General features: G+C 45.3%; 1 protein-coding gene across 1 annotated transcript in view; it reads left to right on the top strand.

The window, feature by feature from the left end:
• The window catches only part of nrxn3a (neurexin 3a), a 198425-nt gene that overhangs the window by 79263 nt on the left and 101662 nt on the right, over positions 1–17500 (top strand). Inside the window, exons 5-7 of the mRNA XM_061886428.1 lie at positions 3639–3940; positions 5868–5912; positions 11853–12014. Coding sequence (XP_061742412.1) covers positions 3639–3940; positions 5868–5912; positions 11853–12014 — 509 coding nt within the window. The remainder of the gene's footprint in view (positions 1–3638; positions 3941–5867; positions 5913–11852; positions 12015–17500) is intronic.

Below are 17500 nucleotides of genomic sequence, written 5' to 3'. Positions count from 1 at the left end.
AATATAAATATAATCATTCAGGACATTCGGGCAAACACATTTTGACATTCTCCAAATTCACACTTTTGCCAAAAAACATTTTGACATTCTCCAAATTCACACTTTTGCCAAAAAACATTTTGACATTCTCCAAATTCACACTTTGCCAAAATTCCACATTTTCCAGACACAAATGTACTGCATCATTTTTACTACTTTCACATTTTCAACTACGATAAGGTGGCTACTTGTCCAGGGTGTACCCCGCCTTCCGCCCAATTGCAGCTAAGATAAGCTCCAGCAGCCCCCCCGCGACCCCAAAAGGGACAAGCAGTAGGAAATAGTTGGAAGTTTTCAAGCATTTAAACCGGGGGCGTCCAACAAATAGTCAGGAGTTGAATAAAGAATCCTCCCCACAGTTTCACTCTCATTTGAATAGTCTCGGCACATTTGATGCTGCCATCTTATTGACATCTAGTGGACAAGTTCACTGACCTTTACTATGCTCTGAATGTGCAGCATTTACTTGTATGACCCAATGCAAACAACCTTCCCTAGTCATGGTGCGCAAAGACATGGCTACACATAACACAACCTGCTCACTGAACTTTGTGGACTTTAGAAAAAAATGTCCAAACACCAGAAAAAATTTCAAAAATGACAGCAATTGACATCCACTACAAAGCATGATGGGAAAATGCAAACCAGCTACCACACTTATCCATGTTTGGTGCATTTTAGCTGCTCGATACTTCTCATGGATTACACAACTTGAAGGAGGTCAACACGGAAGTAAACAATGTGGGAGTAAAACTTTCACATACTCCAATTATAATAATGATCAATTATATATCTTGTGTTCATAATATTAGTATTATTTATTCATATCGTCCAGTCGACATATCCATGGAAGAAACGCAAGCTTGATCTGAGATAGCTTTTAAGAAAAGTAACCTTAGGGTGAGTCTTTGTAAAAGTCTTACTAGCGAGAGAATAGTTGAGGAGTCTGTGTCGTGATCCCTGAGTCCTCTTGAACCTTTCCAAGTTCTACATCCAGGATCAGTTGGTATCGTCCAATTCAGTGAGTGTTGACTTGTTAGCTTCATTTGCTGCGCTCCAACAAGACAATTAGCATTGGAGCTAACACAGGTCCATGCAAATGTTGTCCCACATGGAAAGAGAGGGTGTTTGCCCAGGTGGGTTGTACTGTCTTATACTGTACTGTACTGTACTATACTGTATTGTACTGTACTGTACTATACTGTACTGTACTATACTGTACTGTCCTATACTGTACTGTACTGTACTATACTGTACTGTACTGTACTGTCCTATACTGTACTGTACTATACTGTACTGTCCTATACTGTACTGTACTATACTGTACTGCCCTATACTGCACTGTACTGTACTATACTGTACTGTCCTATACTGTACTGTACTATACTGTACTGTACTGTCCTATACTGTACTGTACTATACTGTACTGTACTGTACTGTAACTGAAGCGGTCGTCTACAGCAAGGAAATCTTCTACCAAAGGCAGCCTGGATGCGGAGCTGCATGTCCATCTTGATTAGCGCCAACCTAAACCAGGACTAATCTTACCTGAGAGTTTATTCCAGCAGAGAGTCTGAATGTTGGCCACACCTTTGATGACATCCAAGCTTTCTGCTCATAGAACACTTTCTTCATAGGACTTTGCTCACTCCTTCCAATTGTGTTGGCACTTGGAAAAGATGGAGTCCCAAGTCGTCTTTCAAGTTGTGTCTCGAGATCTGCCCAACTTTGTTTTATTGAAAAGCTCTGGCTTGGTGGCTAATGGATAGCACAACCTCCTCTGGTCTGTAGTTTAGCATAATGATGTAGTCTCGGTCCTCCAGTGATCAGTCTCGTAAAAAGCCAAGTTTATTTGCCGCTAAGGAGGCGATGATTGTTGACTTACAAGTAGCTTCACGCTACAGAGGGACGTCCATCGCTAGCTAGCTGCTGAGAATGCTACAGTGACCATGCATTTGTTTGCTAATTGCAATTTGTGGGACACAGCTGGAAAGTTTCATGAATTATCCTGAGAGTATTTCTGTTGTCGGCCAAATGTGTAACATTTAAATGGTGTATCATCTACATCACTGGTAGCAACTACTTGAACGGTAGCAGACATTCTGTTGACCATTTATAGCAACTAGTTGAAGGGTAGCAGACATTCTGTTGACCATTTATAGCAACTAGTTGAAGATAAAAGACATATTCTGTTGACCATTTATAGCAACTAGTTGAAGATAGAAGACATATTCTGTTGACCATTTATAGCAACTAGTTGAAGATAGAAGACATATTCTGTTGACCATTTATAGCAACTACTTGAAGATAGAAGACATATTCTGTTGACCATTTATGCAGGTATGTCCTGGAGAGGAAATGAAAAAGGCAAGTGTGTACTCATGAGGTGTTTATCTTCACTGCTCCAAGCTGCCCTCTAGAGACCCTCTGAAGGCACCGTGGCCCTCTGAAGGCCCTCTGAAGGCACCGTGGCCCTCTAGGGACCCTCTGAAGGCACCGTGGCCCTCTAGAGACCCTCTGAAGGCACCGTGGCCCTCTAGAGACCCTCTGAAGGCACCGTGGCCCTCTAGAGGCCCTGTGAAGGCACCGTGGCCCTCTAGAGACCCTCTGAAGGCACCGTGGCCCTCTGAAGGCCCTCTGTAGGCACCATGGCCCTCTAGGGACCCTCTGAAGGCACCGTGGCCCTCTAGAGACCCTCTGAAGGCACCGTGGCCCTCTGAAGGCCCTCTGTAGGCACCATGGCCCTCTAGGGACCCTCTGAAGGCACCGTGGCCCTCTAGAGGCCCTCTGAAGGCACCGCGGCCCTCTAGAGGCCCTGTGAAGGCACCGTGGCCCTCTAGGGACCCTCTGAAGGCACCGTGGCCCTCTAGAGACCCTCTGAAGGCACCGTGGCCCTCTAGAGACCCTCTGTAGGCACCGTGGCCCTCTAGGGACCCTCTGAAGGCACCATGGCCCTCTGAAGGCCCTCTGTAGGCACCGTGGCCCTCTAGGGACCCTCTGAAGGCACCGTGGCCCTCTAGAGACCCTGTGAAGGCACTGTGGCCCTCTAGAGGCCCTCTGAAGGCACCGTGGCCCTCTAGAGGCCCTCTGAAGGCACCGTGGCCCTCTAGAGACCCTCTGAAGGCACCGTGGCCCTCTAGAGACCCTCTGAAGGCACCGTGGCCCTCTAGAGGCCCTCTGTAGGCACCGTGGCCCTCTAGGGACCTTCTGAAGGCACCGTGGCCCTCTAGAGACCCTCTGAAGGCACCGTGGCCCTCTAGAGACCCTCTGAAGGCACCGTGGCCCTCTAGAGACCCTCTGAAGGCACCGTGGCCCTCTAGAGACCTTCTGAAGGCACCGTGGCCCTCTAGAGACCCTCTGAAGGCACCGTGGCCCTCTAGAGGCCCTGTGAAGGCACCGTGGCCCTCTAGAGGCCCTCTGAAGGCACCGTGGCCCTCTAGAGACCCTCTGAAGGCACCGTGGCCCTCTAGAGACCCTCTGAAGGCACCGTGGCCCTCAGTGACAAGCACCCAGCTGTAGAAGGAGGCATTGAAGCAAACCGGTGGAGGTTTAGTCAGTGAAGAGAAATGATTCCAGACTTTGTCCTCCTCCACCTGCAGCCCGAGAAGAGAACGTGGCCACGTTCCGAGGTTCCGAGTACTTCTGCTACGACCTCTCCCAGAACCCCATCCAGAGCAGCAGCGATGAGATCACCTTGTCCTTCAAGACGTGGCAGCGCAACGGCCTCATCCTGCACACGGGCAAGTCGGCCGACTACGTCAACTTGGCGCTGAAGGACGGCGCCGTGTCTCTGGTCATCAACTTGGGCTCCGGAGCCTTCGAGGCCATTGTTGAGCCGGTCAACGGCAAGTTCAACGACAACTCCTGGCATGACGTGAAAGTGACTCGCAACCTCCGACAGGTAAGGCCGACTCCGCCGTGTTGCCGGGTGGAGTTGACACCTCAATGTGCCGACTAGACACCTTCTAGTCTTTCATTTCAGCCGACACAAAACACTCCTGAAGGACTGAGCTCCTGCCGGCCCAATCAGGCAGTAAAAGTGCACAACTCTACACAACTATTTGACTTCGGCTTTGCAAAAAAACTAAATTACTACAATAAAAGCCAGTAAAAATAAAAGCAAACTGAAATTTGTTTATAATTAGCAGTAAACCCTAAAGACGGCTTGGTATGTACCTGGTCTTTAAGGCAATGGTTTGGTTTCTTTGCAGCCAGCAGGCACAAGACATTGAAACAACCTTGACCACTTCTTGAACCAGGTCCTGACCTCAAACACAACCTTGACCACTTCTTGAACCAGGTCCTGACCTCAAACACAACCTTGACCACTTCTTGAACCAGGTCCTGACCTCAAACACAACCTTGACCACTTCTTGAACCAGGTCCTGACCTCAAACACAACCTTGACCACTTCTTGAACCAGGTCCTGACCTCAAACACAACCTTGACCACTTCTTGAACCAGGTCCTGACCTCAAACACAACCTTGACCACTTCTTGAACCAGGTCCTGACCTCAAACACAACCTTGACCACTTCTTGAACCAGGTCCTGACCTCAAACACAACCTTGACCACTTCTTGAACCAGGTCCTGACCTCAAACACAACCTTGACCACTTCTTGAACCAGGTCCTGACCTCAAACACAACCTTGACCACTTCTTGAACCAGGTCCTGACCTCAAACACAACCTTGACCACTTCTTGAACCAGGTCCTGACCTCAAACACAACCTTGACCACTTCTTGAACCAGGTCCTGACCTCAAACACAACCTTGACCACTTCTTTATTTGTGATCACCAGATCCTACATGTGCCTTTTTGTCTGCGTAGCAGCGGCACCTAAAGCCACGCTCATCTAGACAAAAACCGAAAAATACTGATAGCCGTGTTATTTGTCCAGAATCTGAGCGGTTCTGCCGGACCAAAGCAAGTCAGATGGGACATGAAGCGTCGTCACAACATGCTTACCACTACTCATCTTAGTTCCAATTCCACTAGGCGAGGGATTCGTTTGGCCCATTCCTGTGTGGGTCTCACCTGACAGGAGGAATGGGGTTAATCATGTTGCAAAGCAGTCTGCTGAAAAGGATGGAAAGCGCCACTTTACAAAGCAACAGATTAGAATTGCCACGACAACACATTTCAAGATATTCAACCCCCGCTGGCTGAAGTGGATAGTGCTTCCCCCTAAGTTATCACGTTTCATGTGTCAGGTAAACCGTGACGATCGGGGCCATCTGAATCCCGACTGAACTGTATACATTATATATCATATTTAATAATGAATCAAAACAAACCTATAGTGTTCATTTTGACGGAGCACTTCCAAATCTGACCCCCTCCTTGTTTTTGATGCTGAATGTTTTCTTGGACTGAGGATCAGGATGCTGCTCAACCTTTTTTGTTCATGTTGAGACTTTTCCACAGTTGCTTTTTGTCATTAGGAACAAAACACTTGAGGACAATTTCATTGGCCAAAACTGGTCTCTGGTTTCATTTCCTGCATTTGTAGACTTGGCTTTTTAGCAACGCTTTTATTTTTTGGGGTCATCTTTTATTTCCTTTTTATGATGTCGCCCAAGTTGTTTTCATCTACTTGTTGTGTGATTTCCACAGCACTTTGCACTTCCTGTAACATGTACTTGCATTTAGATGATGTAAGAGCCTAAGTGCACGTCGCTATAGAACATTCTAAAGACGTGGCTGAAAGTGAGCTGCCTGATGATTGATTGACTCCGAGTCCAGAACTGTCCGCTCCACTTGAAGTGTAAATGAGTAAAACAGTGTGTGCTAACTAAGTTGAAGTACTTCTCCACCTGTGTGCCAAGCAACTAGGCAATGACTATAACCTGCTCAACACCCTCCATTGTCTGGTAGATATCAGTCTTTGTCACCTTGATCCTCCTCACTCTGCACTTTCTTCCACTTCTCCACTTTTTACAAAGACTATTTACAATTCCCAGGTTTGTCTTTCTCAAAATTGAGCAGCAAATAACTTTCCTTCCTGTAAGATCTGAGTCAAACTCTGCCTTTCAGCGGCCGTGTTTACATGGACAACATCCACCCGACTAGTCTACCTTCATCGAAACACTTTCACTTGAAATCTTAATTTCCGCCTGTCATTTTATTTTGAAATACTATCGCCTACAGAAAAGGTTCCATTTGGTTACTTTTAGAATAATTTCACTTACATACAAAACGTAACGTGAGTACGATATCATGTCCGTTTGTCCATAGAAAATCTAAACTCCATTTCCCCATCCTCCCAAACTTGGAGGAAGTCAAACTGTGAACAATACCATCATACCACTACTTCACCAACTCCTGAGCTTCATTATTAGGGACCCATCTCCCTTTGGGACAAAAGACCCTATCGAATTTCTAAGGTTTTATTATTATTCTTTATTATACCGCCGCCTCTTTGAGCTGTAATTTGACCTCATTAACATGCTTCAAAACTCACTCAATTTGACACACACATCAGGACTGGCAAAAAATTGTGATCTCATCAAAAAACTAATCCCCAAAACTCAAAATTGCGCTCTAGCGCCCCCTAGGAGGAAAACACAGACAAAACTGTCTCTAACTTCCAGTGGGAAATCACTATGTAGGTCTCAGTTAGACCTATATTTCATACAATGACATCAACAGGAGGTTTGCCATTCCCACTTCAATACAAAAGTTAGCTAAAAAATGTTGCTTCTTTTCAAACATTATCTCCTCTGAGGCCGTTTTTTGTTTTGGCTTCAAATAAACACAGAAGAGAGATTGAACCCTTCTGATTAAATGTTGATGAAAGAATTTTAATTACTACCCCGGTTTGGATTTTTTGAGTCCGCAAAAAATTGGTGCGCTAGTGCTGGAGCACTGCTGCTGTCACAAAATGGCGGCTTCCTGCTCGGAAAAGACTGCTTTTAACTCACTGTAGGACTGTCATACACACATGCAACAAAAACCTCAATATAGGTCTCACTGAGACCTATATTTCATACACTGACCGCCCCCAACTAAAATCAACAGGAAGTTTGCTATTCCCACTTCAATACAACAGCTGCATTCCTTTCACAATGCATTAGTCTCAAAATGGCGGCACCAGTTTGTCCTTATAAAATGCTCAAGCCACTTTACAACTGTTATTACTATAAGACTGATGTATAACACATGTGGATACAACTTTTTCTCTGTGTAATAATCCATCCATCCATCTTCTACCGCTTATCCAGGCTTGGGTCGCGGGGGCAGCAGCCAAAGTGGTCCCGTCCATCGCTGCTTGCAGCTTTAATTACCACTTGAAATTGTCATTCCGAAAATGTAAGCGTATTCCTCCCGCAGTCGCCCTCTCCCTGCCATGACCTTAGAATGAGACCAACATATCTCACCGGGTGTTTAGGCCCTTTATCACAGTCACTCCCAGATTGGACCTGAGTTTGTGTCCACAGGTTGGTTCCTCCTTAAGTCATATAAAGGTCCAGGCAGGATCCTTCTACCTAATCCCTAGGCCATGGCTGCTCTTTTCTGCTACACTGGTCAGCACTGTCCTTTGTGCTTACCCCCTGGTGCCCAAGGCATGAAGGTACCTTGGATGGAATTTAGCCTTCCAGCCACTAGTTTCAGATCCTCAGATTGTTTCCCCTGGCTGCAACTTTGAGGACCGTACAGCAAAGATGAAACAAACCCCTTCCCTGTCTATGATGCTTGGAAAGAACAACTCTGTTCCTTTGCCACCGCATGCAGAGTGACTCCAGGCCTACAGACTTAACACCCCATACTACCACCCCCTTTGCAACCGCTTCCCCCCACGTGGTATGACGGACAACAAAGTGACTGGCAGTTTCGGGCCGTATGCCTGCCCCAGCCCCTCCTGTTGCAAGTCCTGTGGGTTCTGTGTCAACATGTGTATATGTGCTTATTGGTTATCAAGTGGGCCCTCCCCCATAGGAGCCCGGTCTGAGATTGACTTTTTTTTACTCATCCTCCCTCAGCGTCTACCTTTTTCCCAGCTTTTACATGGGGGTCGTAAGTGGCGACCCATCACCGGTTCTGTTCTGTTCCCGTGCAATCTTTGTCTAGCCTTGAATTCGTGGGGAAAAATGAAATGTTATACTTATGCAATGACAGGAAAGAGCAAACCTTACCATACCTTAGCCAGTCTGGAAACCATAAGCCAGTGGCCTGGTGGTTAGAGTGTCCGCCCTGAGATGGGTAGGTTGTGAGTTCAAACCCCGGCCAAATCATAGCAAAGACTATAAAAATGGGAGCCATTACCTCCCTGCTTCTTACTCAGCATCAAGAGTTGGAATTGGGGGTTAAATCACCAAATGATTTCCGAGCGCGGCCACCGCTGCTGCCCACTGCTCCCCTCACCTCCCAGGGGGTGGAAGAAGGGTGATGGGTCAAATGCAGAGAATAATTTCACCACACCTGGTGTGTGTGACCATCAGTGGTACTTTAACTTGAACTGACTGGCGCAGCTATTTCCGTTCAAAGGCTTCCTGACAGAGTTTGTCCTGTCAGCTTCGTGAAGAAGGAGCGCGGACGCCACTTTGACCAAAAGTTGGTCTAAGTCTAAGTTTGCTTGCTGCCATCTCTGGTGCAAATTTAAAACACTTTATGAAGTTTTCATTCATTTCCTTCTCCCTGGTTCCCAACCTTGCTGTTGCCCATCATCCCAACCATCAAGCAAGTCAGACTGTGATCATGCACATACCTAAAATAGTCAAACCAATGTTGGCAACCTCCACATTACTTTTAAGAAACACGTGATCATGCAAGATTTGGGTTAGCATAATGCAAACATAATGTTTTAGCAAGCCAGGTTGTGAGATCTACCAATTATTGCCGTCATAGGGGGAATGTGGGAATCTTGGTGTCCATGTAAACATGGTGACGGCTTTTGTGCCACGACTGTGTCTGATTTTGGTGAGATCAGCGTGAAATATGTTCAGGCCATACTGAAAGAAACGCAAAAAGAAAATGTGCTATCCTTTTTCTCTGACTATCCTCTTCCTTCACATTCATTGATGAGTTAACCCACACTGCAGGGATGTTATCACGCTGTAAAAGATGGATGTTGTCCTTCATCCGGGTGGGTGGTTGTACTCTCAGGACAATCCATCGCAACTGGACTGTGAACATGGATCAATGAGTACATGCACACACATGTTTCGAAACATTTTGGGTTGGATACGCTAAAAATGGTGCGGGAATATGAAGGGTTATCTTGGAAATTGTGGACGACCGTCATGGGTTGTTAACGCGGGTGACTCCAGTCCAACAACTGATTTTGGGCACCAGCCCCCCAAAAAGTGGTCGTTCCACAGTGATCGTTTTGCCAAATACCTTGATGCTAACGAGGGGAAACACCACTTTAACGACTGCCATTGGCATTGACTGAAGGGTCGCTCTTTGTCATCTCAACAGTTGTTTATTTTCTCAAACATAGGACCGAACCATCCTTACCTGAGCACATATACAGTGGGACAAAAAAGTATTTAGTCAGTCACCAATTGTGCAGGTTCTCCCACTTAAAAAGATGAGAGATGCCTGTAAAGTTCATCATAGGTAAACTTCAACTAGGAGGAACAGAATGAGAAAAAACATCCAGAAAATCACTTTCTGATGATAAAAGAATGTATTTGCAAATTATGGTGAAGAATATATATTTGGTCAATCCCAAAAGTGTGTTATATACCTTATTTGGCAATGACACAGGTCAAAGGTGTTCTGTAAGTTCACAAAGGTTGAGATCTGGAGACTGGCCAGGCCACTCCAAGACCTTGAAATGCTTCTTACAAAGCCACTCTTTGGTCGTGTGTTGAGATCATTGCACTGGCTCAAGCAGGGGGACACGTCTGGTACTGCAGGATTTGAGTCCCTCGCGGCGTAGTGTGTTACTGATGCTAGCCTTTGGTACTTTGGTCCCATCTCTGCAGGTCATTCACGAAGGAGATTATCAGTGGTCTTCTATGTCTTCCATTTTCTTCACACCAAGTTGCTTACCTATTGCAGATTCAGTCTTCCCAGCCTGGTGCAGGTCTACAAGTTTGTAGTGTGACTGTTTGAGGTTGTGGACAGTTGTCTTATATACTGATCACCAGGCCAAACAGGTGCCATTATTACAGGTACCGAGTGGAGGAAAGAGGAGCCTCTTAAAGAAAAAGTTACAAGTCTGTGAAAGCCAGAAATTCTGCTTGTTTGCAGGTGGCCAAATACTTAGTTTTACGGAGCAATTTACCAATTAATTATTTAAAAACCCTTACATGGGATTTCCTGGATTATTTCCCCCCATTCTGTCTCTCACAGTTGATGTGTACCTATTGTGAAAATTACAGGCCTCTGTCATCATTTGAAGTGGGAGAACTTGCACGAATGGTGACTGACTAAATACTTGTTTGCCCCACTTGTGTAACTGGTTGGGGTTTTGGCACCGGCTTCTTGACTAGGTCCGACAAATCCAAGTGTAAGACTTGATCTGGCCAATCGAAGTCTAAGACTAGATGTAACTATCTAAGTGTAAGACTGGATGTAACAATCTAAGTCTAAGACGAGATGTGACCAATCTAAGTGTAAGACTGGATGTAACAATCTAAGTCTAAGACGTGATGTGACCAATCTAAGTGTAAGACTGGATGTAACAATCTAAGTCTACGACGTGATGTGACCAATCTAAGTGTAAGACTGGATGTAACAATCTAAGTCTAAGACGAGATGTGACCAATCTAAGTGTAAGACTGGATGTAACAATCTAAGTCTAAGACGAGATGTGACCAATCTAAGTGTAAGACTGGATGTAACAATCTAAGTCTAAGACGAGATGTGACCAATCTAAGTGTAAGACTGGATGTAACAATCTAAGTCTAAGACGAGATGTGACCAATCTAAGTGTAAGACTGGATGTAACAATCTAAGTGTAAGACTGGATGTAACAATCTAAGTCTAAGACTATATGTAACAATCTAAGTGTAAGACTGAATGTAACAATCTAAGTCTAAGACTATATGTAACAATCTAAGTGTAAGACTGGATGTAACAATCTAAGTCTAAGACTATATGTAACAATCTAAGTGTAAGACTGGATGTAACAATCTAAGTCTAAGACTATATGTAACAATCTAAGTGTAAGACTAGATGTGACCAATCTAAGTCTAAAACGAGATGTGACCAATCTCAGCCTAAAACTAGGTGTAACCAGTCTAAGACTTGATGTAACAATCTAAGTCTATGACATGAAGTGAAGAAGTCTACTCAGATAAGACAAACTGAACAGTCAACTAGCGATGGATTGAATGTCCTGAGGGAAAAAAAATAGTGCCTGTTTTCACCATTGTGTTGGATTATATTTTATCTCAGTATTTGGAATTTGCAGAACAAAAGTCCTTAAAGAAAGAAAGCTAACAGTCATCACATCTTTCAAAGGCATTGCTGCTAAAAAAAAATGTGTCAGACTTTACACCAAATCACACATTTCTTCTTTTCAGTTGTTAAAACCCGTAAACTTGCGTTGAAACCTAACTTATGTTCTTGAACTGGTTGAAGCCCTGCAGAGTGGTTCTTTCAAGCTGTGTGACTTGTGTGCTTCCACGTGTGTTGGAATGATGCTATCTGTTGTGTACAGTGAGGAAAAGAACTATTTGATCCCCTGCTGATTTGAATTCTGTCTCTCCCTGTTCCAACACACCGAGTCTCAAGATTCTGTCTCTGCATGCTTGTCAAACCAACACAACTTTCCCCACTGGATATACTGGGATCACATTGAAGACTTTTCCATTGCACCTGATTATGTCCAGCCTAATCTATTTCACCCTCCATGTCAGGTGACAATATCAGTGGACGGCATTTTGACCACCACGGGCTACACCCAGGACGACTACACCATGCTGGGATCAGATGACTTCTTCTACGTTGGTGGAAGCCCGAGCACAGCGGACCTGCCTGGCTCTCCTGTCAGCAACAACTTCATGGGTTGCCTCAAGGAGGTAAGGCGTGCTGTCTTCAGTCCATGCAGAGAATCGGCCAAGTGGTCACTGGAAGACGTGGCTGTGCTACAAAGCCGAGTGACGGTTTGATTTACCGAGAGTGATGCGGTCGTACGCTTTGTATGAGAAAAGTCTGCAAGGAAGTCATATTATAAGCGGAGTTAATCATTGTTGGGCCGCCGTAACAAGTCTGTTTCTCACTTGTAATACACTTTTCCACCACTTGTGGCAGTGGTGACAATCTCTAACAATCAGCAGAAGTCTGGAGCTAAAGTCATAGAAACATGTCTTAAGCGCAAAATATATGACTAAAGTGGTGAAGCTGTACTTCCATGTGCATTTTAATGGTTTTGACACTTTTTAATCTCTTTTTCATTTAATTAGAGTTAATTTATAGTAGCGCTGCATAATTGCATGTCAAAGTATCCTCTTAAAGTGAATACGATTCAGTTCAAAAGTAGCATTACTGAATCGTTGTTAAGATTTGAGTGGGACCCGGACTCCTTTGTTGTAAAAAAGATGGGGCCGAGGTCCAAAAGGTTAAGAACCTCTGCTCTATTGGACATGTTGGTTGTTTTTGTTTGCAAGGAAGTCATCTGAACCCAAGTCAGTAGTAAAGTCTTCCCAACTAAATACTGCTCAACAATTCACATTGGATTCTCAATGTAGTGGAATGTTTCAATCCATGGTCCTTACACCCTGCTATCATGCAACACACACCTTTACAAACACATTGTGGCCTGCCCGTCACAGTCAGCCTAAAATGTACTAGGAATGTTTCAATCCATGGTCCTTACACCCTGCTATCATGCAACACACACCTTTACAAACACATTGTGGCCTGCCCGTCACAGTCAGCCTAAAATGTACTAGGAATGTTTCAATCCATGGTCCTTACACCCTGCTATCATGCAACACACACCTTTACAAACACATTGTGGCCTGCCCGTCACAGTCAGCCTAAAATGTAGTGGAATGTTTCAATCCATGGTCCTTACACCCTGCTATCATGCAGCACACACCTTTACAAACACATTGTGGCCTGCCCGTCACAGTCAGCCTAAAATGTACTAGGAATGTTTCAATCCATGGTCCTTACACCCTGCTATCATGCAACACACACCTTTACAAACACATTGTGGCCTGCCCGTCACAGTCAGCCTAAAATGTACTAGGAATGTTTCAATCCATGGTCCTTACACCCTGCTATCATGCAACACACACCTTTACAAACACATTGTGGCCTGCCCGTCACAGTCAGCCTAAAATGTACTAGGAATGTTTCAATCCATGGTCCTTACACCCTGCTATCATGCAACACACACCTTTACAAACACATTGTGGCCTGCCCGTCACAGTCAGCCTAAAATGTAGTGGAATGTTTCAATCCATGGTCCTTACACCCTGCTATCATGCAACACACACCTTTACAAACACATTGTGGCCTGCCCGTCACAGTCAGCCTAAAATGTACTGGAATGTTTCAATCCATGGTCCTTACACCCTGCTATCATGCAACACACACCTTTACAAACACATTGTGGCCTGCCCGTCACAGTCAGCCTAAAATGTAGTGGAATGTTTCAATCCATGGTCCTTACACCCTGCTATCATGCAACACACACCTTTACAAACACATTGTGGCCTGCTCGTCACAGTCAGCCTAAAATGTACTAGGAATGTTTCAATCCATGGTCCTTACACCCTGCTATCATGCAACACACACCTTTACAAACACATTGTGGCCTGCCCGTCACAGTCAGCCTAAAATGTAGTGGAATGTTTCAATCCATGGTCCTTACACCCTGCTATCATGCAACACACACCTTTACAAACACATTGTGGCCTGCCCGTCACAGTCAGCCTAAAATGTAGTGGAATGTTTCAATCCATGGTCCTTACACCCTGCTATCATGCAACACACACCTTTACAAACACATTGTGGCCTGCTCGTCACAGTCAGCCTAAAATGTAGTGGAATGTTTCAATCCATGGTCCTTACACCCTGCTATCATGCAACACACACCTTTACAAACACATTGTGGCCTGCTCGTCACAGTCAGCCTAAAATGTAGTGGAATGTTTCAATCCATGGTCCTTACACCCTGCTATCATGCAACACACACCTTTACAAACACATTGTGGCCTGCTCGTCACAGTCAGCCTAAAATGTAGTGGAATGTTTCAATCCATGGTCCTTACACCCTGCTATCATGCAACACACACCTTTACAAACACATTGTGGCCTGCTCGTCACAGTCAGCCTAAAATGTAGTGGAATGTTTCAATCCATGGTCCTTACACCCTGCTATCATGCAACACACACCTTTACAAACACATTGTGGCCTGCCCGTCACAGTCAGCCTAAAATGTACTAGGAATGTTTCAATCCATGGTCCTTACACCCTGCTATCATGCAACACACACCTTTACAAACACATTGTGGCCTGCCCGTCACAGTCAGCCTAAAATGTAGTGGAATGTTTCAATCCATGGTCCTTACACCCTGCTATCATGCAACACACACCTTTACAAACACATTGTGGCCTGCCCGTCACAGTCAGCCTAAAATGTAGTGGAATGTTTCAATCCATGGTCCTTACACCCTGCTATCATGCAACACACACCTTTACAAACACATTGTGGCCTGCTCGTCACAGTCAGCCTAAAATGTAGTGGAATGTTTCAATCCATGGTCCTTACACCCTGCTATCATGCAACACACACCTTTACAAACACATTGTGGCCTGCCCGTCACAGTCAGCCTAAAATAGTCTAAGGAAATACAAAACCCCCCCACAAATGAGATAGCATGTTTCTTGCCATAGGTTGGCTAAATGAAAAGGCCAGTCCAGAATGTATCACACAGCAGCGTGCCACAGATGGTGAGACCACAGGAAGGTCCACCAGAGCTGTGAAATAAATGCTCATGTCTCCACCGTCAGTCGTCCTCAAAGACCTTTCAGAGACTAAATCCAACCACAAAGCCGGTGGAAACACTCGCCACGTGCAGAATATTCCCTCCCAAGGTTGTCTAAGGCTATGTCTCCACTAAGCCAGGTAAGCCTTTCAACTAGTAATTATTTAGCCTCAGCCCCGTTTCAGCCACACTAAACCAGCGTTCAAGGTTCCCCTCTTCGTACAATTTTTACTCTGGTTAGTTTGCCGTGTGTTTCTTGAATCTCCGGCTTAGCTTTGTATGGACTCATTGATCCTTTACAAACTGAGTTCGGAGAGGAAGTGACGCCCCACACAGGAAGTGACGTCAGAAAGACCACACCCACACAGGAAGTGATGTCAGAATGCGCCACAGCCAGTTTCATAATTGTGGAAATCCCACATGAATACCTTAAGAGAAGCCCATCCATCCATCCATTTTCTACCGCTTATTCCCTTTTGGGGTCGCGGGGGGCGCTGGCGCCTATCTCAGCTACAATCGGGCGGAAGGCGGGGTACACCCTGGACAAGTCGCCACCTCATCGCAGGGCCAACACAGATAGACAGACAACATTCACACACTAGGGACCATTTAGTGTTGCCAATCAACCTATCCCCAGGTGCATGTCTTTGGAAGTGGGAGGGGCCTATCCCCAGGTGCATGTCTTTGGAGGTGGGAGGGGCCTATCCCCAGGTGCATGTCTTTGGAGGTGGGAGGAAGCCGGAGTACCCGGAGGGAACCCACGCATTCACGGGGAAAACATGCAAACTCCACACAGGAAGATCCCGAGCCTTGATTTGAACCCAGGACTGCAGGAACTTCGTATTGTGAGGCAGACGCACTAACCCCTCTGCCACCGTGAAGCCCTTAAGAGAAGCCATTGCAGCTATTTGGGATACAACACTTCTCTGACGGCAAGACAACTTTCCAATGTCCAGGTCAGCTGTGATGCTACTTAGCCAAAAAAGTGGTCATTTGTCGAAGGAGAGACAACGAGAATGCGAGCTCCCGTGGATGTGATAAAAAAGGTAGCGTGTGCTTTGTATTACCTGGCCGTCGAGGAACCGTAGAAAACTGAGAATGCATTTGCACCGGCAAAGCCGAATGTATCAGTTATTGTCCGCCATGTATGTCACAGACTCAAGGTCTAGGTCCAGAGTATGGAAAGTCAGCAAAAAGGGAAAAGGAATTATAAAAATATAATTCACTTCGCCTCGGAAATATTCAACACATTGATTGGTCAGCAATATTTAATATTTATTTGTCTTGTGGAATGTGGACAGTTACCAGGAGAAGTGGGATTTTCGGGTTTGTCCGGAAGGTTCTGAATAAGATGAGAGTTTTCACGTTTGAATAGTTTTAACCGACTGAGAATTTCACTGAAATATGACACTTGGAAAACTGTGACTTATGCAAAATGTGGGAATTTATGGGAACTTGTTCATAGATGTGTACCGAATGTTGATGTTGGCATTTTACTGCAGAACACTGTCATCCATTTTCTACTGCTTGTCCCATTATGATGATGGCAGTAATAATGGTGACAGTCTGAGTTATAAATAACAATAGCAGCTTTGCTAGCAATAGCCATGATGTAGGCAAGTGGGACTATCAACATGCAAGGCACCTTGGGAATGAAGGATTTGAACCCTCCATATTTAATGTTCCTACATCTACTTAACAATCTAGGAAAAAACATTAAAGGTCTGAAATTAATTTGTATGTTTGAGTGAAATGCGTATTTAATTCCTTATGAAGCAACATGTGTGACCCCCAAAGACCGACTATGTGGCCATGAAGCAATCACCGTAGCAAGCAGCAAACTTGATGCCAGTGTGTAGTAGTTCTGTGTAGTAGTTCTGTGTAGTAGTTCTGTGTAGTAGTTCTGCTTTCTTGACTTGCAGGTGCAAGAGCTGCATCCATGCAATAATTCAGGACAGTGCATGTGAACGTTGCATCTGAAAATAGCAAATGGCAGCCCTGGCTTTCGAGCTGGGGTGTGCAGGCTGTGAGGATGGAGAAGTGAGGATGGAGAAGTGAGGATGGAGAAGTGAGGATGGAGAAGTGAGGATGGAGAAGTGAGGATGGAGAAGTGAGGATGGACAAGTGAGGATGGAGAAGTGAGGATGGACAAGTGAGGATGGAGAAGTGAGGATGGAGAAGTGAGGATGGAGAAGTGAGGATGGAGAAGTGAGGATGGAGAAGTGAGGATGGAGAAGTGAGGATGGAGAAGTGAGGATGGAGAAGTGAGGATGTGAGGATGACTGAAACACAAACACACTCAGACAGAAATGTGCTGCTCCCCCAAGCTCATGATGTCATCTAACACTTGAATGGAGCTGCTAGCTGCAACATGACAGCAGCGGGGAACTGCCTTTCCGTCACACACTTCCATGACAACACACACACACACACACACACACACACACACACACACACACACACACACACACACACACACACACAAGAGTATCATATGGGTTGCAGGGAGGGTGAGGAAGTAGCGCAGTAGCCATTTAATCCCCCTCTGGCCTACTTCCTGCTCTGT

Source organism: Nerophis ophidion, linkage group LG24 (assembly GCF_033978795.1).
Source record: "Nerophis ophidion isolate RoL-2023_Sa linkage group LG24, RoL_Noph_v1.0, whole genome shotgun sequence".
Lineage (NCBI taxonomy): Eukaryota > Metazoa > Chordata > Actinopteri > Syngnathiformes > Syngnathidae > Nerophis > Nerophis ophidion.
Note: the sequence above shows the minus strand (reverse complement) of the source record. Positions and strands in the feature narration are given on the sequence as shown.